This window comes from Silurus aristotelis (assembly GCF_946808225.1).
Source record: "Silurus aristotelis genome assembly, chromosome: 11".
Lineage (NCBI taxonomy): Eukaryota > Metazoa > Chordata > Actinopteri > Siluriformes > Siluridae > Silurus > Silurus aristotelis.
In genome coordinates this window covers 7,304,316-7,327,067 of record NC_139584.1, presented here as the reverse complement: position 1 = coordinate 7,327,067, position 22,752 = coordinate 7,304,316, and the positions used below count along the sequence as shown (strand labels likewise).

The 22,752-nt window shown below is 39.1% G+C and overlaps 2 protein-coding genes across 7 annotated transcripts in view; one reads left to right on the top strand and one right to left on the bottom strand.

Annotated features, from left to right (window-relative positions):
• Nucleotides 1-11,185, bottom strand: part of pip5k1bb (phosphatidylinositol-4-phosphate 5-kinase, type I, beta b) — a 46,495-nt gene extending 35,310 nt beyond the window's left edge. For 2 of the 5 annotated variants that reach the window (XM_083555293.1, XM_083555292.1), the window contains exon 1: nt 10,935-11,165. The gene's annotated coding sequence lies outside the window, so the exon portion shown is untranslated. Of the gene's footprint in view, nt 1-10,934 lie in introns of all 5 variants that reach the window. The other 3 variants (XM_083555291.1, XM_083555289.1, XM_083555290.1) reach the window with 3 other exon arrangements.
• Nucleotides 11,186-12,357: 1,172 nt separating this feature from the next.
• fxn (frataxin) lies at nt 12,358-22,411 on the top strand. Of its 2 annotated transcripts, none has more exons than XM_083555296.1 (5): nt 12,358-12,561; nt 13,799-13,884; nt 14,804-14,927; nt 19,467-19,564; nt 21,492-22,411. In XM_083555296.1, the coding sequence occupies exons 1-5, from the start codon at nt 12,436-12,438 to the stop codon at nt 21,628-21,630; spliced, it is 573 nt and encodes a 190-aa protein (XP_083411422.1). In that variant the 5' UTR covers nt 12,358-12,435; the 3' UTR covers nt 21,631-22,411. The 2 variants fall into 2 exon arrangements, with proteins under 2 accessions (XP_083411422.1, XP_083411421.1); XM_083555295.1 differs by having other exon boundaries at nt 19,467-19,599; nt 21,492-21,778.
• The last annotated feature ends 341 nt before the right edge of the window (nt 22,412-22,752 follow it).

Here is a 22,752-nt window from a genome sequence, read left to right as displayed (position 1 = left end):
CATAGTAGATCCATCTTCGACTTATGCTATTTTTGACTTACGATGGGGTCGTCATAACGTATATCAATCCTAAGTAGAGGACTACCTGTACATAAGTATAGTTGTTGTAAAATGTTTTGATTAATCTTCAGGTGTTAATTTTCTTTTAAGAAGTACTGCAGATAAGAACACCTGATCCTTTAGAGACAGAGTTTAAAAATTTCCACTGGAATGTTAGATGTTTTTTAAGGTGAATTACAAGACAAATGTAATTCTGAAACATGAAATATAATCGTATTGAAATACTTTTCATGAATAAAAGTTGTGGGTCTAAATCATTGGTTAGTTCTTCATTTTCATAGCTCCTGGAAGAAGATTGAGGCTTTGTGCTTCTCTGGAATAAAAACTGTCTATGGAAACTGTTATTAATAGCACAGTCACAATAACTTTTCAGCAATTTTGAATAGATTTTAACTTTTCACCATTTTCCAGCAATGTTCAGTTGCATGCTATTGGGAAGTGACAGCAAAGAGACTCAAAATACCATCCAGAATACAATGCAGCTAACTATATGATGCAATTGCATTGTATTATGGACTAAGACTCGACTCAGCCAGCTAACAATATATGAGATGATGAACACAAGCAATGACATTGAGAGTATTTTTTAGCATAAAAGCTGATGTATTAATGTAAAAAAAAAATTTTTTAAGATGAGTTGGTAAAAGAGCTGGACTGCAACTTTGAATTTTACTTACAAAATAAACCTTTTGACAACTGAACATCAAATACTGATTCTACATTTTCCTTCAGGGCGTTGTTTTCTTGTAAGAATGCACAATGGCAGATCCGGATAATCATACTCTCTCTGTTTGATGTGGATAGAAAGTATTTCCTGACATAATTTCCAGCAGTGACGTTTTAATCAGAGCACAAATATTTGCGCATCAAACAAGGCCATCTTCTAAGACAAAGACTTGCATGTATCTGCGCACGAAGCCCTTCTACATCTATTAGGTCATATCCCATCACTCTCTCCCGAATAATTGAAAACAAACATTTTGGGATGTCTTCTAAATCTCACTGATGTTCTTTATACACAAAACATATTGTGTTAATTGACTTAAGCTCCATTAAAGGATTAAGTCAGTCAGGATTAAGTCCACATATGGACACTTTGTTCTTTGTGCATAAGATAATTGGGTGCAGTCACACAATGATCGCGTTACATTCTTTGTAAAAATGTATTTCCTAAAAGTAATTAGTTCCTTAAAAATTTCAATACTAAATCTGATCATGCCTGTGTGAAGTCTTAAACTACCATGAACCCCAAAACATGATAATGATATGGTTAGCCACATTTTAAATTTACATTTGCGGCATTTAGCAGACACCTTTGTCCAGAGCGACGTACAAAAGTGCTTTGAGTCTCTAGCGATAAATTAATCTACACTGGTACTCTAGATAACAAACTCAATATAAATCAGACTATAACTCTTGATTTTAGTAAATGTAATGAAAACCTTTTGGGAATGGTTTTAATGGGTAACATTTAAAGGTTTGCAATGGTATTGGTAGTAGTAGTTTTTATTGCTGAAATTCGCATACAAGAATATTGGTAAAAACTGAACCCATTTAGTGCTTTTAATTGCCATATTACATCAAAAAACATGCACTGTATTTAAATAAAAATACAAAAATAAATTACTTTAAAAGTGTTGCGCGCACTATATGGAGTTTTCTTTACGTTTTAGTTTTATATTATCCCAAACTTTGGAAACCTTCTGCCGTTTTCTTTGACCTGAATCTTCTCCTCGCCCCTCGCTGTTTTTCTTTCCGTTCCTCCATTTTTCGTTCTCCAGCGTCTTCTGTGTTACCTGTCCAGAGGCCAAATTACTTAGTTACTCGAGGAATCGTTTTAGCCCTAATTGGTAGTGGAAACCATTAGACTTTATGTGATGGTGTATATTTTGTTGTTTTTTTTAGCAGGACTGTCTAAATTCAACAACCCTTGTTATATCGTAGTAAAATATTTTTTAAAATCCTACTGATCCTATTGTTGGGCAATACGACAAAAATATTACATCATGATACTTAATGCTTAATGAGAATAATGCTTCATTTTAATGCACTGACAGTTCACTGATTTGTTGAGGTTTTCTGTAGGGAGATATTTATTCTAGAAAGAGTCTCCAAAAGTTCAGTACGTTGTCTTTCACAAAAAGATTTTAAGTAAAAACAAGCTGCATATAACATCAATATAAATGTCATACTGTCATACCCAGTCTTCAAAGCCAGGCAGACATGTTACAAATTAGCAAATGCTATAAAACACATATATTAAAATAATCAGAATATGACCCATTGCAGCTATTGCAGCTATTGAGACACAGCAGGGAGGAGCCCTAAAACACTTCATGTGCAATTATGAAACTATTACAAGACAAATATAAAAAAGGCATTAACAATGTTTTAGGGAGGGACCTGTGGCCTCAGATTAGCTTCCAAGGTGCAGGTCAGACAGCATTAGAGATAAACAGGAATGAGAAAAATTAACAACCCGAGAAAGAGAAAAGAGAGGGTATTGAAGCTAAGACACTGTTTACTATTCTAGGTGGGTCACATTCTGCATGCACAGAACAGCGTGACGCAGCTGATTAGGACAAACTGCACTAGCCAGGAGTCTCATGGCAAAGGCAATGGGGATGGACTGCAGTGGCAAGATAGCAGAGAAGGGCTGAGGTGTGACAAAATGAGGATGACTGTACAAAACACCATTACATAGCTGCAATGTAAATGAAGTAGAATTAATATCTGTGTAAATATTTTCTTTAAATGCTATTATGCCTTTAATATCTGTGTAAATATTTTCTTTAAATGCTATTATGCCTTTAGATGAGAAAAGACTAAAGGAGTATACATCTCTATCTATCTGTCTGTCTGTCTGTCTGTCTGTCTGTCTGTCTGTCTGTCTGTCTGCCTGCCTGCCTGCCTGCCTGCCTGCCTGCCTGCCTGCCTGCCTGCCTGCCTGCCTGCCTGCCTGCCTGCCTGCCTGCCTGCCTGCCTGCCTGCCTGCCTGCCTGCCTGCCTGCCTGCCTGCCTGCCTGCCTGCCTGCCTGCCTGCCTGCCTGCCTGCCTGCCTGCCTGCCTGCCTGCCTGCCTGCCTGCCTGCCTGCCTGCCTGCCTGCCTGCCTGCCTGCCTGCCTGCCTGCCTGCCTGCCTGCCTGCCTGCCTGCCTGCCTGCCTGCCTGCCTGCCTGCCTGCCTGCCTGCCTGCCTGCCTGCCTGCCTGCCTGCCTGCCTGCCTGCCTGCCTGCCTGCCTGCCTGCCTGCCTGCCTGCCTGCCTGCCTGCCTGCCTGCCTGCCTGCCTGCCTGCCTGCCTGCCTGCCTGCCTGCCTGCCTGCCTGCCTGCCTGCCTGCCTGCCTGCCTGCCTGCCTGCCTGCCTGCCTGCCTGCCTGCCTGCCTGCCTGCCTGCCTGCCTGCCTGCCTGCCTGCCTGCCTGCCTGCCTGCCTGCCTGCCTGCCTGCCTGCCTGCCTGCCTGCCTGCCTCTCTCTCTCTCTCTCTCTCTCTCTCTCTCTCTCTCTCTCTCTCTCTCTCTCTCTCTCTCTCTCTCTCTCTCTAATATAAGCAAACTTATATTGAAGGATGAAAGGCAGTTGTTTAAGCTGTAAATTAAGATATGATATATATAATATTAATTGACAGCTTCAACAACTGCCTTTCATCCTTCAATATAAGTTCGCTTTGGGTAAACACATTTTCTCTTTTTTCTTTGTACAATTAAAATGATTGATTGTGGTAACTGAACATAAGGTAAATGCTAAGTATTGTTTGGAGATTTTAGTGAACTGCTACCAAAACTATTGATATCCCTAACTCTTCTCAGACTTGTGCTAAACTCCAACTCACAAATAACACTCATTCTTCTGTTTTTTCTACCCATAAACAGATACACTGGCAAACATTCTGCAGCAAAAATTACTTTCCAACACATCTAGAATTTTTTTTTTTTAAGGAATTATTCTGGAAACCTCCAAGACTAAAGTGTGATTTCTGTTTAAACAAAATAATTGAATTCTTCAAAAGTAGCACTTAGCTAATAGTAAATAAATGTTTGTTGCACAGAATAAGGAAACCCACCAATCATACTGCTACAAGGTTTAAAGTGGTACATGATTGGCATTTTCCAAAAGCACGAGTGGAGAGTATGAAATCTGAGGCATTTCCAAAACCCATGTGTATAGGAAATGTGGCCTTTGGACAAAATTGATGGCAAAATAATTTTTTACAATAATTAAATTATTATTGGAAATATAATGTTCTAAGGATGCTATGAAACATATAGAATAGTACCTACATTTATTGTTAAAACCATAATACTTTCCCATAATTGCTTGACGTTATTTTTGCTATTTATATCTCATTTGAATTTTAATGTATCTAAGGTTTTAGAATTTTAAGTAAAAGTTTTTTGTGTAAAGTAACGTCACAGAATGAACGTTTCTTTCCATCTGCAACTGACCTTATCAACAATACCAAGGACCCACTTTAAACCTCACACTGTCATATATGTTACTTTAGCACAATCAACAAAGACTACCATACTAAAACCCTTCACCTTGGAATAATTTGGGAAATATTATCACTTGCACTGCCTCACTTTTACATACCCTGCACAAATTGTATTTTTTAATAGCACCAGCACACCATGAAAACTCCTTGTACATGCAACCCATAATAGTTTGCGATAAAGGTGAATCTGATTCTGATACTTAATGACAAATACTATATAATGTAATAATTTTACAAAACAAAGTGAAATTAAATTGTTGGATTATATAATATTTATGGTTAATTATATAATTATTAATATAGTTGGAACATAAGTAATATTTTCTAAACTTTCTGTACCCTCCCAGGACATCAGTGGCAAATGATGTGATGTTGCTTCACTGTGGGCTTTCCTGACTTCACCACTAGAGATAAACATACCCCAAAAAGGAAAGACAGAGTTGTAGGCATAATAATAATAATCCTAACCTTATAATAAAAGTCAGTTGGTAGAGTTTTGTTCAATTTTTTACAAGTGACTTAGTAAAACAATGTACTAAGCCTAAACTGGCGGTATGGCTAACATTAATATGCAAATAATTATACAAACAAAGTTATGGGAGTCGAATGGACATGGAAGAATTCTGAGGGAAGGTTGGTTAGGTAAGCATTAGTCAGTTAAAAAGATGGCAGTGACAAGTAGCTAAAGCCTGAAACAACAAGGCTTTAATTAACAACCTAAAGTTTAACAGCTTGCTAAAAAACCTAATAAAACATAATACACCCCCTACCATTAATAAAATGAACCTGGCTAACAAACAAACAGAGAAATTTCCAAAGGGAGCATGAGTGGAGAGTAAAAAGCAGAGACAAAAATATAACCAAAAAATGCTCAAATCCCTCAGAGTACATTTTTCATCATATACATAGTTCCATAAGAAACTTCAGAACACAAAGGTACACAACAACTTTTTCTCATCCCTCAGCACATTTAAATAGATCACTTACCTACTTACCCACTTACTTACAATCTTTAAAGATTTTTATCTTTAAAGGTTGGACAAACGAAACCTAGAAAGCTCGGCTAGCTATTCACACAAACACAAAAAGGCCTAGGGCTGTTATATAAGATGGACTTAATGAAAATCACATGGTGTTAATTTCATTATGGTGCTGATCTGGCCAAGAAAGAAGGAAGAAATTGAGCAACACACACTGACTGTCAGGATACAAGTCTGACCAACAGTTAAATCTTATCAAACACATGACACGTCCAACTCAAATGACATAACACACTATACAATCATAAAATGGTTACATCAAAGATGCATCTGTGATGGCAGAGACAGAGATGCTTTCAAGAGAGATGGCAGAGGGATAACAGAAAATTATGGTGATGGTTTTTATTTAAAGAAAAAGAAAAAGATAAAGATGTTGGGAGAAATATGTGGCAAGAACAAAATGCATGACATCATACGGATACAGATGAAGAGCTTCAGATACTGCTCAATGGTAAAAAATGTGGTCGCAGTAACCTTGACTGTAGTATGGCAAACTGGCTGGTTAAATCCCTTAAGATCTCAAAGCACAACAGTCAGTCAAACGTAGTGTACACAGATTGGTGTAAAAAACAATAAACATCCAGGGAGAAGCAGTTTGGCAGGCAGAACTCTTAACCACTTTCAACCACTAACTATTGTAGTGAGCCAAAAAGCGTCCCACAGCACCATGAGGCACTGCCATCAAAGGTAGAGGATCACATTAGGTCCTGTCAAACAGTATCAATAAATGTCATTCCAGTTTGCTCTACTCAAACCATAAGGAAGACCCCAACTAAGCTTTTTCGAGTTTAAGAAAAGTCATTCCACTTTCCCCAAGTGACAATGCCAACAATGTCTACAAAACCCCCACTGATTGTTATAGAGCAATTTCCTGTTCCTTTGAGCAAGTTTAATGACACCAAAAACAAGTACAAGATTGATTTAGCTTAAATTTACAGAATAGTTTCGATTTGCGCCTTATTCAGGAATGTTACTGTCTTGCTGCATGCCTTTTTAATACCCTTATAAAAGGTGGAGCTCGACCGGGACGAGGAATAGAGTTAAATGAATTAGATAAGTTTAATGAAATACAGGCAACATCCTCTTCTTTTGTTGTGTAAATCCTAAAGAAATGTATTTCCTGCTAAAAGTTATTACAAAAATGTTTTCAGTCATGTGACAAGCATTAGGTTAGCAATATATTACTTAGAAGTAACATATATGACACTGCAATACATTAGCCAGGGTATACCTGTAAAGAAAAGTTTGATATTTAAACAAACACTATGCTGACTGTGTCAACAAATTATGCAGTTCTCAAACAGGAGTGGCTGTATATGACGGTGAAAACCTCTGGTGGCTTGGAAAGAACCGCATTTGCCTTCACTGATTTTCAAGTCAAAAAGCTATGCTAATTTTTAGCTATGTGATTACGTGATGCAAACCGGAAACCAAAGCCGTCAGAATCCCTGCTCACTAGTGTTCCTAGCACGGGAGTTGGATCTCAGCACTGAGTCTTTGTATAAAGTGTCATAATTCCATCCTATCAACCTTAACTTCTTCTCTACTGCTTATTCTAAGCTATCATTAACACATGAAACCCCTACATACATCGTTCCCTAAACCTAAATGCAGAAATTTCTCATATGGATATGTAATTACACATCATAAATTAATCCCACATCAAAAAGTGAACAAAGATGATAATGTATGCTGTACACTGTATGTTGTACCTCACTGAGTACCTCACTGAAAAACGTAAGCACTTTCCTCTGTACCCTTAAGCCATTTTTATTAGACCAACAGCGCAAACACTCGATTTGCATGAAATGTGGCCTCCACCTATTTGCCAAATTAGTTGAGTAGGAAGTGAAACCTTAAATATGCCTCCAAATCCTTTTTATTTTAACCAGGAAGGTTATAAACTTGCATGTTCCGTGCTGTTGAGCACCATATAAAAATTTTTATAGAGTTGTAGGCATTAACTCAGGGGTCCTTCAGCTTGTCCCTGACTGAAACCATTGTAAGTGATTTGTACTGTAGTCTCAAACTCATATGAGAGGACTCAAAAACATACATGAAAAATGGTTCATGTTAAAATGTGCGTGATCTATTTAGCGATTGTGGTGCAATTTTTCTTCCTGTGCTATCTTCATTAATCCTGTGAGAAGTCTCTATGTTACTTATGTTATTGGGGCAGAACTGCAGTTACAATGGCATTTAATCAAAATAGAAGAAACCTCCTCCTCGAACATAAGGGATTACAAGCAGGTTTTGCAGTTAACTCCTTAAAAAAGGAGCAAGATCATCTTTTCTCGCTGACAACTTTTCCACTACATTAAGAAAAAAATCCAGTCTAGAAGTAGTGAATACAGCAAACCTTACACTCAAAGATCCGAGATGCTTTGCACCTATACAGCGTGGAGAACCGGCTCAGCTAGTTGGCAATCCAGGAAATGACACGTGTGATAGTGTTGAAAGAGGAATTAGCATTAAAGTTGAAATCTGTTTGAGCACAGTATAAAGAGTGAGAAGGTGAGAAAGCTGGAACAGACTAAAAGATTAAAGCACTGCTGCACCGTTGTTCTCTTTAGTTAAAGATTCATTCCTACTGATGCCAATATTATCAGGTAAACAGAATGCATTGTGGGTTAGGTTTATTTTTTTCCCCTTCAACTATGCAAAGAATCCTTGTGGAACATCTGTAAATAATAGAGAACATCTGTAACTCAGTACTCAATGTGGCAATAAGATAAAGAGGTAATAACCTTTACCATCACCATATTTCATCATCTTTTATACATGTGGCTCTAGGAGCTGCTGGATATTTATATCCTTTGTTCTGATCTTTTATACCAGATCATTGGCTGGTCTCTGAGCAGGACAAGATGATCAGACAGACTGTGTGTGCATGTTTGTGTGTGTGTGTGTGTGTGTGTGTGTGTGCTCACATATGTTGTGCAATAGATAGAGGGTGAAGGAATCTCACACTGCAGCAGAAATATGCAGGCTAAACAGCAGTTGCTGATTTTGCTCATTTCTCTGTGCTTTCTTAAAGGGAACTCTGAACATAAATTGAGACTGTGACCAGAGAGTGTGTTTTTTATAGCAAGTGTGTCAAACACTCTTCATCTGTGTAAGTGACCTTGAAAAAAGGTCAAACTCACTTTCTGCAAGCCTGTGAGTCAGTATTCAGATTGCTTTATGACAGCACTGCGTTATACACTTTCAATTTTATTATTTAATATTTAAAGCACATGGAGCCAGTTCCCTGAACAGCGTTTGAAGACAGCTTCTGCTTCTGGGAAATTGTCACAAGGAGTAGCCTAATGCACTCAGAGAATAAACAGCTACGCAGCGTCACAGTGAGCTGAGCTGCTCCTAAACATTGTCCAGGGGGAATCAAACAAAACTTAAGCATAAACACATGAAGAATACTCAAGGCTCACTCAAACAGATTGTCTTCCTCCCATTGTTGCCAACAACCATGTGATCAAAGCAACCAAGCCGGTACCCCCCAAGCCGGTACAAAGCCAGTGCAATGATGCAGTCTCACGGCATGGGTCACGTGTCACAAGACAACATGTTGAGGATGATACACTGAGAGAATATATTAATATAAAGGAATTGTTATTTGACCTTCAGGCAAAAAAACAACACTTCGATATAATCCTTACCATGTGATACGAGCGTTTAGAATTTCACTCTATCAGGCTCTAAAGGATTCTTTAGGCCCTGTCCTTGAACAAATTTGGACTTATATACAGCCAAAAAGTCTCTATAGGTAAATTACACATCTCAAAGGTAGAGATTCTTGAATATAAGGTCCAAGGAGCTACAGGGGTTTGTGATGTATCAGTAAAGAGACCCCAATTATTTATGTAGATTCTATTGTAAACAATTCCGGCTCACATTATCAACATTATTATGTATTATTGATTTCTTAGTCATTAGGCGATTTGATTGCTCACGTCTCACTGAATATGTTTAACCAAAATAACTAAAACAACATGGCTTAAATAATATCAACTGGGATCTGATATATATATATATATATAAAAAAGCACCATGGCACCAATAAAGAGGCAATATATTATTTTAAACATTAACATTCAAACAATTGACCTTATATTTCAATGTTATATTGCAGTTATAGTTCATTTTCGAGCTAACCTGTACTTTTTCTTCTTACTGGTCTACCACGAAGCAGACATCTACTTTTTGTTTTACCGTTTACTTGGTAATCTTTTAAAATCATTTTGACATTAAATTTCGGCCCTTAAGGACCTATAAACCGCTTAAAAGTACTCCTGAAACGCTTTCCCTGATGAACAGTACCAAAACGTTAGTGAGGAGGAAAAGTTCTGAATAATACCTTTATTTCTTATAAACCTTTGTTCCGTGAAATGCACGACTTATTGCCTTCTTTCTTTTGTCAATTAGCTGCCTATGTAATTATTTCCATTTTCAGAAAGACAGGACATCATTATTCTTCATTACCTCTGTCAGGTGGATTTGGACCAAACCCAAATGCTGACTGGCAGCTCAATGTGTCTGCATGCATGTGTTTTGATGGCTAAATTACATAATTAAGTTCAATTCAACTTCAATATTTGATCATTAATACAACTGTGTAGTATGGATGAAGCATGCTGTGATGGATCTACAATTTTTGCCAAGTATACAAATAACCAAATATATACTTCATAGTAGTTGTAATAAAAAGATTCTACGTTTTTTATTAAGTAAAATTCAGCTTTACTTTACTTTACTTTACTTTACAGTGTACAGCTCTGACTAAAGTGTATAATGAACCTGTAAGGTTTTACCACATAAAGCTTTCCAGCTGGATTTTTTTTCTACAATTTGTCTGAAAGTTTATGCACCAAAACTTTCATCACTTTACTGATTGTGTGTGTGGTATCAAAATATGAGTTATAACATTTCCAATACATAGTATTTGTACATTACCATTAATTTTAGTGAAATATGTCATTGTCATTCTAATCTACATAATAATTAGTTATTATTATTGTTGTTGTTATTTATTGTTATTACATTATTAATAGTATTAGTAGTAATAGTAGTAGTAACAGTAAGTATATTAATATGCGATATATATGTAATGTGAATATTAATCAGATATATGTATATTTATATTATGAACATATACACCTATACAGCCCAACAGAAATTGTCCAACATTTGCTCTTTAGTAAAAAATATAAATAAACAAATACATAATAAAAAATAAAAATGCAGTAGATTTACTGTAGCTGCAGGATGGCCGGTAGAAGCTCACCTTGGACAGGTGTGCTACAGCTCTTCCTATGATCCCATAAACATCATGTAAAATTCTTACCTGGATATCAGTGCGTCTTCTCGGGATGGTGGGACTCAGAGCTGATTGGTAATCCACAGAAATGCAGCTTGGGAACAGTGTGTGCGTTTTCTTCCAGACAGCAGCAGCAGCAGCAGCAGCAGCAGACTGCGTTCTCCTCCTGGCCTGCAGTTTGTGAGCTGTAGACTGTGAGTTGTGTGAGCGCTCAGTCCCTCTAAAACACACCGCCCCCTGCACAGCCGCGCCACACACAAACCCCGCTCCGGAGCGCCGCGTGCCAGGTTCCTGCATGTTCATTAGGACGGCGGCACGAGCCCGGCTCGGGGACAGCTAACAGCGCCCCCTGCAGGCCTTTATCAGGAAACCTGTGTCCCTTGCATGGCCCTCAGCAAGAACACAGCGCCCCCTGTAGGCTCTTTACATGAATATAGCGCCCCCTGCAGGTTTTTTCTTCTGGAACACAGTGCCCCCCGCAAATACACAGTGCCCCCTGTAGGCTTTGTGAAGCAATACAGTGGCCCCTGCAGGCTCTCTGCTGGATCACAGTGCCCCCTGCAGGCTCTTTGAAAGAACACAGCGCCCCCTGCAGGCCATCTGATGGACCACAGCGCCCGGTGCAGGCCCTGTTCAAGAACATAGCGCCCCTGCAGGCCGTCTGCAGGAATACAGCAGCCTGAAGCCCAAGCACTGCGCATGCAAGTGGCCGTTCAGCGGTGGCCTTTATAAATGGAGGATAATAATAGAAATACTAATTCTAATACTAATCTATCTATCTATCTATCTATCTATCTATCTATCTATCTATCTATCTATCTATCTATCTATCTATCTATCTATCTATCTATCAAAACACACAAAGTTTAATTGTAAAAGACAAAAATTCAGTTACTGCCCAATTTTGTAAAAAAAAAAACTAAAAAAAACCCACTATGTTTGGAGTGCAATTAGAATAAATTGTTAAGTAATGTAATGTTGGTTTTGGCATATTTCCTCTTACATTAATTCATTACATTAAATTAATTATCCAAATGTATGAAGACGAAACCTTATTTTTCTGTTTTTAAAAGAGACTATATTCATAATAATTTTCCATAATTTAAATATATAACAAGTATAAAGACCCAGAAACATGTTAAAACAATAAGAGAACTTTATATATTTAAAGAGGAATGAAGAGACCCTTACTTTAACCCCCCCCCCTTTTTTTTTTCCTTTTCTTTGCTTTCTCAGAATATATGTAAAGTATATTTTAAAGTTATTGGTACTTTGCACTTATATTGTATATGTGCCTTGCTTAATAGTTCGCATGTATTAGTGCCTGTGTATATGTGCTGTATATCCTGTTCAATATGTTCAATACACAAAAACAACAATTAAAAAAAATGTGTTGCGTCAATATGTTCATTTTGCCATGGGTGACTTTTATTTTGAAGGCTGCTCGCTGGACAGACGGTTCCGGTTTATCAGGTCTCGACTCGAGAGTTTGTGAGCGCGCGCGTCCTGGTGGACTCGGCAGTAGAACATGTGGAGGTCAGGAGCGCGAGCGTGCAGGTTGTGTTCTTGTGTCTTGAGGAGCAGGTGGAGATGTCCTCAGCGCGTGTCCCAGTCATCTCCACCCGCCTATGGAGTGAGGACAGAGGAAATGAAGGTGAGAGACAGAGAGAGGAGTGATGAAGCTTTTGGGCTTTTGAGGAAGCTGAAGGAACATCAGTGTACAGGAAAGGACAAGTTTATAGAAAAATAAGTTCTGAAATATAGTAAACTCCTCCTGTACATAATTAGATTTTAGAGCTTCACCTACACGATTTATTAACTCATTGTACAGGTAAACCTACACCCATGGACACTGTGCACCTCTCCTTATTGTCCTAGGCCACGGGTTCCTAGCCCTGTTCATGGACCACTCCCTGTCCTGCACATTTTATGGTTCTGAAGAACACTCTTTGCTGTACATCTCTGTGTTTTGGAAAACCCCTGTGCTGTACATCTCTTTGTTCTGGAGAACCAGCTGTCCCGAACATCTCCATGTTCTGGAAACCCCCCTGTCCTGCACATCTCAGTGCTCTGGAAAACCCCCTGTCCTGTACATCTCAGTGCTCTGGAGAACCCCCTGTCTTGTACATCTCAGTGCTCTGGAGAGCCCCCTGTCCTGCACATCTCAGTGCTCTGGAGAACCCCCTGTCTTGTACATCTCAGTGCTCTGGAGAACCCCCTGTCCTGTACATCTCAGTGCTCTGGAGAACCCCCTGTCCTGTACATCTCAGTGCTCTGGAGAACCCCCTGTCCTGTACATCTCAGTGCTCTGGAGAACCCCCTGTCCTGTACATCTCAGTGATCTGGAGAACTCCTCCGTCCTGCACATCTCAGGGGTTCTTCAAAATCCCCTGTTCTGCACATCTAAGGTTCTGGAGAACCCCCCTGTTTTGCACATCTCAATGTTCCCGAGAACATCTCAAGGTTCTTTTCTGCTCCCCACACTCCTGATTCATCATAATCAGCTCTTCTTAAGCTGTATCAGAGTAACATGGACTGCAGGTTGTCCAGGGTACTTCACTACTGAGATGTGAGCACACACATGACAGCAGTTATGGATGTGTTATCTGTGAATGCAAGGAGAAAGCATTGTGATTAGTATTCATAGAAGAATCTGCTGCAAAATCTGGTGTTGGTACCATGGATGCTCTGATTAGAGGAGGGTGAGGAGTCAGAGAGAGGGATGTATTGTCTTGAATTGTGTTCCAGTAAGAGAAGACAATTCAATAGCCATTTTTTCTCATTTTGTTCCCTAAAACGACTCGACTTATTTAGTGAGCTTTATTATTATTCAGTTCCTGCATTATTCGTTGATCTTAAATGATGATTTACTTCATCTTTTCTTCTTTCAGTGGACAGATGTTGCAGGAGGACACGTACAACGAAGAGGACTTTACTTGACCCGCCAGCTTGCAGAAAACAGCACACTTCAGTCCAAGTAAATCAATGCATTGTTTTTAATCCCTATTACATACACTATATGGACAAAAGTTTGTGGACACCTGACCATGAGAGTCTCATATGATACATCTTATTCCACACTCGTCTCCATTAGCTGTTGGAATAACCTCCGCTCTTCTGGAAAGATGTTCCACTAGATTTGGTTGAGGAGATTTGAACTCTTTTAGCCACAAGGGTTTTTAGAAAAGTCAGGCACTGATGTAGGGGGAACAGTCCTGGGGTGCAATCAGTGTTCCAAATCGTGCTGAAGGTGTTCAGTAAGGTTGATGTCAGTGTTTTATAGCAGGCCACTCAAGAACACTCCAACCCATTTAAAGCATATAGTCATTAAACTGGCTTTGTTGCAGCGCTCCCACCGCTGCGACCCGGGTTCGATTCCCGGTCAGGGAACCATCCCCAGCCACTCTTAGTGCCGGTCCCAAGCCCGGATAAATTGGGGAGGGTTGCGTTAGGAAGGGCATCCAGCGTAAAACATGTGCCAAATCAAACGTGCGGAGGATCCGCTGTGGCGACCCCTAACGGGAGAAGCCGAAAAGAAACTTAAGTCATTAAACTGGCTTTGTACACAGGATCATTGTCATGCTGGAACAGGTTTGCTGGACAATTGCATGCTTCCAACACCGTGGCAACAGGGGAAGAACCACTGTTAGATCTGATGTCCATATTTATTTGACCATATAGTATTTATGTGAAAAATGAGTCTAATTGCATATTTTTTTTCTGCATGGAAAAGTTACAAACGAATTAAATGCTACATGGATTATGGGGTTGTTATTAGGAGCACACAGAAATGGAAATACAGCAGCTCAGTAATTTGCTATATATTAAATGGACCACGTCATGTTTCATGTTTATTTATTATTTTCTTTTCTTTCCCCTCCTGCTCTGTTGCTCAGTAGGGAGCTGCCAGAATCCATCTACGAAAAGCTGGCTGATGAGACGCTGGATGCAATGGCAGAATATTTCGAGGATCTCACTGATGAGAGCTTCACTGCGCCTGACTATGATGTGGTGTTTTCTGTGAGTAAACAATAATGAATAAATATTTTTATAAATAAGAAACTCTTTTACTGTGGACTGATAGGTGCAGTTTATGTATATGTCCACATGGCGCCGCTGTTGCTTTACAAATCTAAGTTTAATGACCCAGGATCAGTGTAATGCTCCAGACTGTGTTGTTTTTTTTTTTTTTGTTAGTTTGTTTGGTTTTTTCTTCTTATCTTGATTTTACTTTTCATAGATGACGGGAAATACAGCTTTAATGTGTACTTCCTTTGGGGCTTGCTAAAGGGCAGTGACGCTTCTAGATTTCTAAATACAGGCAATTCTCAGGCTGCCTCTGCCAGTCATAATGCATTTTGATGTGAATTTTATTGCCATTATTTTTAAAATGATTAATTTGGAATAGACTGGATAGGAATAGGTTCTGTTCATTCATAATCTATATCATTTGAATTACATACTGTACAATTTTTAACGTAGTGAAGCTGCACAATATTGACAAAATGTGAAATTTTGACACACATTACTCTTCAGGTAGTCCATGAATGCTATGCTGCATTATTAAAACTGGTGTTTTGGTGGCATTGTGTGAATATTGTGATGCAGAGACCTGGTTGCCTGTGTCTGAATTTATTCAAGATGATCACAACACCGAACACACATTTGCATAGTGCCGTTTTTCATGTTCATGATGGTTTTGATTGTACAGAGCAATGTTTCTCTCTACTCGCTATCGATTCTTTTATCCAGGTCAGTCAGAGCTGTTCAGCAGGTGGACTGTAAAACCAGGTCGAATTTCAGTGCATTCTGACCCACAAAAAAAAGGTCACTGAGAAGAGATATGATGATGATGATGCAGGTGGTAAATGGGGCAGTACCAAGTATGGTCCAGATACAAAAAAAAAGTGTGGTGGTACTTATTTTTATTTTTTTTGTGTGTTTTTATTCACATCTTGACTTATTTCTTCGATTGACATCTAATGTAGGGAAATAGATTTGGCTAATAGACTAATAATGAAATAGCAGATTGATCAGGATTGCCAAATTGGTCTGGCATTAGGATTAGGACGTATCTTCCAGTAAATACTTTGAGATGAAGAGTGTCCTTATGCTGGTGATTGTGGTCCTTCTGTTAAAAACCTAAAGCTGGTTTACAGTAAACTGGGATAGGATTTTAGATGGGAAACACATCAGGCAAGACACTACCTGATCTGTGCTGATAGATGTGGGTTTTTTTGTTTGTTTGTTTGCTATTTTTTTGGTACCCATTAATCAGTGCTCATGCATGTGTTCGGCTGTGCATGATTTGAATTGGGTGAAGTCCACTAGGAAAAGAATTGTTTTATTTTGCAATAATAAAATTGAAGGAAAATTAATTGAATTAAAAACCAAGAAAGAAAATGAGTAATTTGCTCTTATTTTTCATTGTTTTAAAAGAAACTGGATTTTAGAACAAGGCTTTAAAAGTTTCATGATAGTGTTTTTCCATATTTTCTTATGGAAGTGGAGTGGGGTATTTGTGTGTGTGTGTGTTCGTGTGTGTTCGTGTGTGTTCGTGTGTGTTCGTGTGTGTTCGTGTGTGTTCGTGTGTGTTCGTGTGTGTTCGTGTGTGTTCGTGTGTGTTCGTGTGTGTTCGTGTGTGTTCGTGTGTGTGTGTTCGTGCAAGTGACCCTTTTAAGAAATAGTTAATCACAAACAGGATGTTTCTTGTTAATGCATGTCTCTTGCAGGATTTATGAAGGGACAGCATGTCAGCAATGCAGCATATCAGGCTTTCTAGTAAAAGCAACCTCCATGCAGTCCACAGTACAGATGTTATTTTCTGCTGCTGGTTAGGATGATTTTTAAACCTGCTTCATGCATCTAGTAGCAACCACAAGCCTTTTGATTCTCCTTTTTGGCGCTCATCTCACAAAAAGTTTAAAAGGTCACAGTAGAAATTAACAACGATCATGTCCCTGACTTCAGACTGCACCTGACACTGTTTAAAACCCAAACAGATCTCTGATAAACGTGCTTTTATGCCTTATAAGCGTAGTGGACTTGCCATCCTCTCAGCTTTGTGTTAATGTGATATCAGGACGTATCCAATGTCACTTCATGCACACGAGCAGCCATATAGAGTTTGTCAGCTCTGTCACCTTACTGACAGCTATTATAGCTTTTCTCTTGACACTATATCGACAGAAGTATTGGAACACCTCACTTTTTTAGCCAGGGTTCTTCTCCAAATTGTTACCACACATTTGGAGGCACACAATAGCAGGGCTTTAACGTTTCCTCGATTAATTCGATTACAAAAATGTATCTTCGTGGTGTCCATTTAACTACACATGGAGGACTGCGTTTTCTATTGACCATTATTACTCACACACTATCCAGTAAACTCTGAAGCGCTCTGGACAGGAGATGCTGCAGAATAAAAAAAATGGAGAAACGAGAAAACAGCGAGGTGTGAGATGATGATTCATATAGATGCCGTTTTCGCCCCATCAAATAAATTGCCTAATTTTGTTTCTCGCAATTCTTAGTTTTTTTTCCCCCTCTCAATTCAGAGTTGAAAAAGGCTACAATGAAGGAAATCGCCTGGTATCAAACTGATCCTCTGATCCCTGTCTAACAATCAGAGCTGGAGGAGACAGAACAAGGCAGAAGAAGCAGAGGAGGCCTCGTTCATACTACAGCTTCAAACTTCAGGCGGACAACACGGTTACCGGTGGATGCACCAGAAATATCGGATGTTTATGAAGAAAAAAAAAAAAAAGTCTGAATTACGAGGAAGAAAGTCAGAATTACGGCTTCCATAGGATTCATCCCAAAGAAGTTTGGGATCATTCTAAACAAAAACATAAAGAAAACACAGTGCACTTTTTTCTTTTTTTAAAGAGTAATCTTTAATTACCTTACTTTACTAACAACCTTATTACTGAATGATCAATTATCTCCACAAGTACATGCCAAAATCTAGTGGAACATCTTAACAGAAGAAAGCAATAGCAATCGAAAGCAAACAGTTTACTCTGTTCTGATTTAATTTGTAATTGCTAAATTTGACCAGAATTGATCAAGTAAAGCGGCCCATCTACTGAACCTTGTGGAACGGCTTGCATGTCAGGGGTAGAGTAAGATTTATTCTACTCAGTGGATCCATAGGGAGACTATGAAGCAAGCCAAACATGCTATGTGAAATCGGTGTGCTCCGAACACACGCTTGCACCTTGGTTTATTTCAGCGGCTCGTGAAAGTGTGATGTGTTGGAGGCGTGCTGACAGCTTGATTGGTTGTTCACACCCTCTGTCTTACCTCCTTATCCTCCAGATAAATGCCGAAGAGGGAATGACCTGTCAGGCCCCCCATGAAGGACCGAGATTCTGCACTCATATGCAAGTGTCATAGCCGACACGCACTGCTGTTCTCAGTATAGCATGTAAACGTTTAGTGCTATTTGAAAGGCTGAAGATCCTCTGTTGCCTTTCGTCGTGTTGCCTGTAGTAGGATGATTAAATAATACTCTGTTATTAAATCATGTAACCAGACAGCTGCTGTCTGAACCCATGCTGAAGCATGCGCTCTTTTCACCAACTTGCTTTTTCTGTTTTTTGGTCCAAATAGCAGCAGGAGAATGTTAAAGCATAAGCACCTCTTATACATACATTCCCCTGTTTTTTTTTCCTGGCTGGAAGTGAAAATAATTTAATCTGTGATCAGTCATTCCTGATATTCAGTAATGACTGAATTTTTACCTCAAGTATGCGAGTAGTTAAATAAATCTTCCTCCTTATTCCTGAAGAAAACTCTTTTAATCAAGTCTCTCTACAGGTGGGTAATGGAAATGTGTTCATCAAGGATCCTTAACATGGCTTGAGCTAAAACAGATCAAGGTTTTTATAAGTGGCCTGAAGGCACATGCGCAGTGATGTTAATTATAGTAAATGTAATAGATGCTCTCTAGTGATATAAAGGGAAATGGACTAAAAGAGCACAACTGTGAGAGGAAAAGTTTTCTTCCTAGTTCAAATTAGGGGTATAACACATCATTCTCTGTTTAATCCTCTGGATATCTATATCTGGAATTTAAACCCAAAAATGGGATTGGGAATAGTTCTTTATTATGATCAATCTTGATGTGTCCCAAAGGTAAATGTTCTAAAATGGCACACAGTTTCTCAACCTCAGCTACATCACTTCAGTTTATCGTTGGTCTCAACTATCAGTGTCTGTATTAGACCTGTTTACACCTGCAGTATATTCTAATTTATTTAGTTTGCATGATTTCCACAAATATAAATTAACTAGTAGCTAAATACTATACCACAGTTCTGGTGCACACTTCTAGGCTCCACCAGATGCCCTGTAAACCTTTCTGGGAAGCGTTCCAAAAAAAAAACCCTGGATCATAAGAAAAACTCTGAGCTAGTGGAATAATAAATCAAAATAGTGCAGGAATATACAAATGCTCTCATCAGCACATTTGACTCAGTGTTAGCATGAGAACATGAAGCTTTTCTCTGATGTTTTCTGAAGGAACTCTTATCTTCATCTTTCTGCTCTCCACAGAGTGGCGTCCTGACCGTGAAAGTAGGAGGTGACCATGGCACTTATGTAATCAATAAACAAACCCCCAACCGACAGATTTGGCTCTCCTCTCCAACAAGGCAAGTCTCATCTCAGCCTGTGCTTCAGAAAAGAAGTATGAAAATGTTTCTTTACTTAAGAAAGTAAAAAAAAAAAAACAGTTTTAGTATAAAAAAAAATAAAAAAATAATTTTATATATATATATATATATATACGCACACACGCACACACACACACACACATACACACAGTGGAACCCGGTTATGTTGATGTCCTAGGGGGTCGCCAAAAAGCATCGAGGTAACCGATGATCGAGATAAACGAAAATCAAAATGGCGGCAGTATATTAACGTGCTTGAAATTTATTTATGTACATGATGTGCGTTAATAAAGGAGAATGTGCATGCACGTGTTTTTGAAGGTTTTTTTTACACAACAGCGTTGCCGCGATTTGTTTGATGAAGGCATGTTATAAAAATACATACAGTACATGTTTATATGTCAGGAATCCACCTGCCACGCCCCCTTCGGCAGGTGCTTTCTCGGCCGCTTTCTCTGAAGCTCCCGGCATCAATTGCGCACATATGGTGCTCGTTTAGCATCATCACCAGCTCCTATTTAAACTTCCACACTCTCACTGTCCGTTATTGTTGGTATATGTTGGTTCACATTGTTGTTATCGCTCATGTGTATCCCGGTACGTGTCTTCCCACCAGCACTCTCTCAACGGCTGCGCTTTTCTTCCCAAAGCGCATCGCGGAATTCCCCCCCGATCCTGCCGGTGTTCATTCTATGCTTTTGCTGCTCATCCCACGTTCTCCCGTGTGCTGTTCAGCGCCGCGCTTGTACTTTCACCTTTTAACATTTAACAACAAAAGGCATATGTGCAGTAACTAACAGCAGAGATTCACCAGTATACAATACAACACCTGGAGCATCTGTAAGGCTCGATTTTTCCGCCACTCTTGCGAGTTCTTCTGCGGCTGCACAGTGCAGATCGAGATAACTGACGTTAAATGGCAAATTTTTCCCCCCTTGTGCTCGAGATATCAGGGTTCGGCGACATAAAAAACATCAAGACATAACCGATAAAAAATGCTTAGACAAAGCGAGAATTTGGCGGTTCCACTTCAAAAACGTTGACTTAATAGGGTTGTCGAGATAAGTGGGTTCCACTGTATATATAATTTGTACTTGTCATGTAGACTACAGCACTGCAATTATTTCTTCACATATCCCAGCAATGTTAGGAAGCTAGGGTCAGAGCTCAGGGTAAACCATGATCCAGTGCCACTGGAGCACAGAGAGCATTAGATCAAGGGCCCAAGAGTGGCATCTTGGCCATACTGAAACTAGTTGTTACTCTGTAGTACTTAAATGACATTGTTCACACTAAAACATGTCAATACAACAAATGTACTAGTATTATTCTGCTGAAGGTTTTTGAAGATTACTTCAAAAATTACTTAAAAAAAAGCAGTCTCAAATCTCAGCACTTTCTCACACTGATGTAAAGCTACAATTTCTTCCCCTATAATAATTACAATGATAAGTTACTTTACAGTTTGTTTAAGTTATTTGGTTTTACTCCCACATACTATATTAGTTGTGCTTTAGATTGTCAATGATTAATTTCCTATAACAGCATCATTCTAATCGTTTTATTTCTTGTTAAAAGCAGGTCAATTATTTCTTGCTGTTGCAGCTTCAGAATATTAAGGAGAAGTAGGAATTAACTGATCTCATTTTTCCTATGAAGCTGTTATTAAAGGTCTGAATATGGGCGAATATTAGAGTTGACTAATTAGTTTAAAACATCGCGGGTACAGTATGATGTTACTTGAAGGTTGCAAAACCTCTCTTATCCAGTATTTGAAGCCAGTGCTGGTTTTAATATGAATTATATGAATATATTGTGACCTTTCAGCTAACATTATTCAGCAAAACTCTACACTTGCATAATCCTGCCTTCTAGTAATGACCTACATGTCTTTTTGTTTCTGCAGCGGGCCGAAACGCTACAATTGGACAGGAGAGCGCTGGGTATACGCCCACGATGGCATGGCCTTGCACGATCTGCTCTCTAAAGAGTTTTCCGCCATCTTTCAATCAAACATTGACCTGTCACATTTACTCCATTCCTGAGAACGACTAGAGAACGAGGAAACAACCAAAAAGGTTTCTTCTGAAACAGACATGTGTAAGCACAGCTCGGCAGATGTGACGTCATAGTTTTTCTTTGGGATCAGAATTGAGTTGTCGAGTCACATGCTACTGTATCTTTTAAAAGAAAGACCTCTCTTTTCTGTTTAAAACTGTGTTGTTGTTTTAATACAAAATGTGACTCTCTTTATGAGTTTATTGGAAGCATCTGGTAGTACAAATCAGCTCTTTAAGTGCATTTATTACACCTGCCGCCTTTTACCTACAGAGGCCAAATTGCAATTCGTTGTAGCATAAGGATCCAGTCATCACCCCGTATAAGCACTGCTCTCTCTTCTATTTGTTTATTATGGCGCAGGGTTTGAGTGCTCTCGAAGTTGCTGCCAATGAATCTGGCTGGATTACATTTGGATTAAAAAGGTAATTTTTTAACAGCGCACCAGTAACGACGAGAGCACTCATTCATTTGGGGGCATTTAAGGCAATGCCGGTAATTAAGAGATGTGGTCATGGCCAGACTGCAGGCAGTGGCGTGGAGACTGGAGAGAGGAAGTGTTGGGGATTATTAAAAAATAAAGGTGTAGAAGTGCTGATCAGAGCTGACTCATCTGACTCTGTTTCTGAGATGCTTGTTGGGTGAGTGTTTAGTGTATAATGTATATTTTGGAGTGTGATAATGAAGGTATGTAAATAAAGAATCTGTCAAATCTATCAGCCAATAAATGTAGGGCATTTGGTAGCCCATATGTATCCATGCTACTGTCATTTTCCCGTTTGCATTTTTTCCCCAGAAGTATGGTGTTCTGTTTATTATGAATAATTGTTAGTTGTTTGCTGTTGGTCTACACTACCCTCAAAACAGCTCTAAAGGTGCCTTGTGATATCTGTCTGCAGCAGATCCCTAGAATCATATAAGTTGCGAAGTGAAGCTGCTGCGATGGAGCGCATCACACATTTTGTTCCAGCACATTCCACACATGCTTGATCAGATTTGGATGTGGGGAATTTCAAGGCCAGGGCAACACAGTAAACTCATTATTATTCCTGAATAAGGTGTGGATTATGGAATGAAGCATTGTCCTCATGAAAAAGAAAACCTTAATC

Coding starts and splice junctions, on each gene's coding strand:
- fxn (XM_083555295.1), top strand. CDS start 12,436: ATGTGGAGGTCAGGAGCGCGAGCGTGCAGGTTGTGTTCTTGTGTCTTG. Junction 13,885..14,803: donor AACAGCACACTTCAGTCCAA/GTAAATCAATGC, acceptor TCTGTTGCTCAG/TAGGGAGCTGCCAGAATCCA. Junction 14,928..19,466: donor ACTATGATGTGGTGTTTTCT/GTGAGTAAACAA, acceptor TGCTCTCCACAG/AGTGGCGTCCTGACCGTGAA.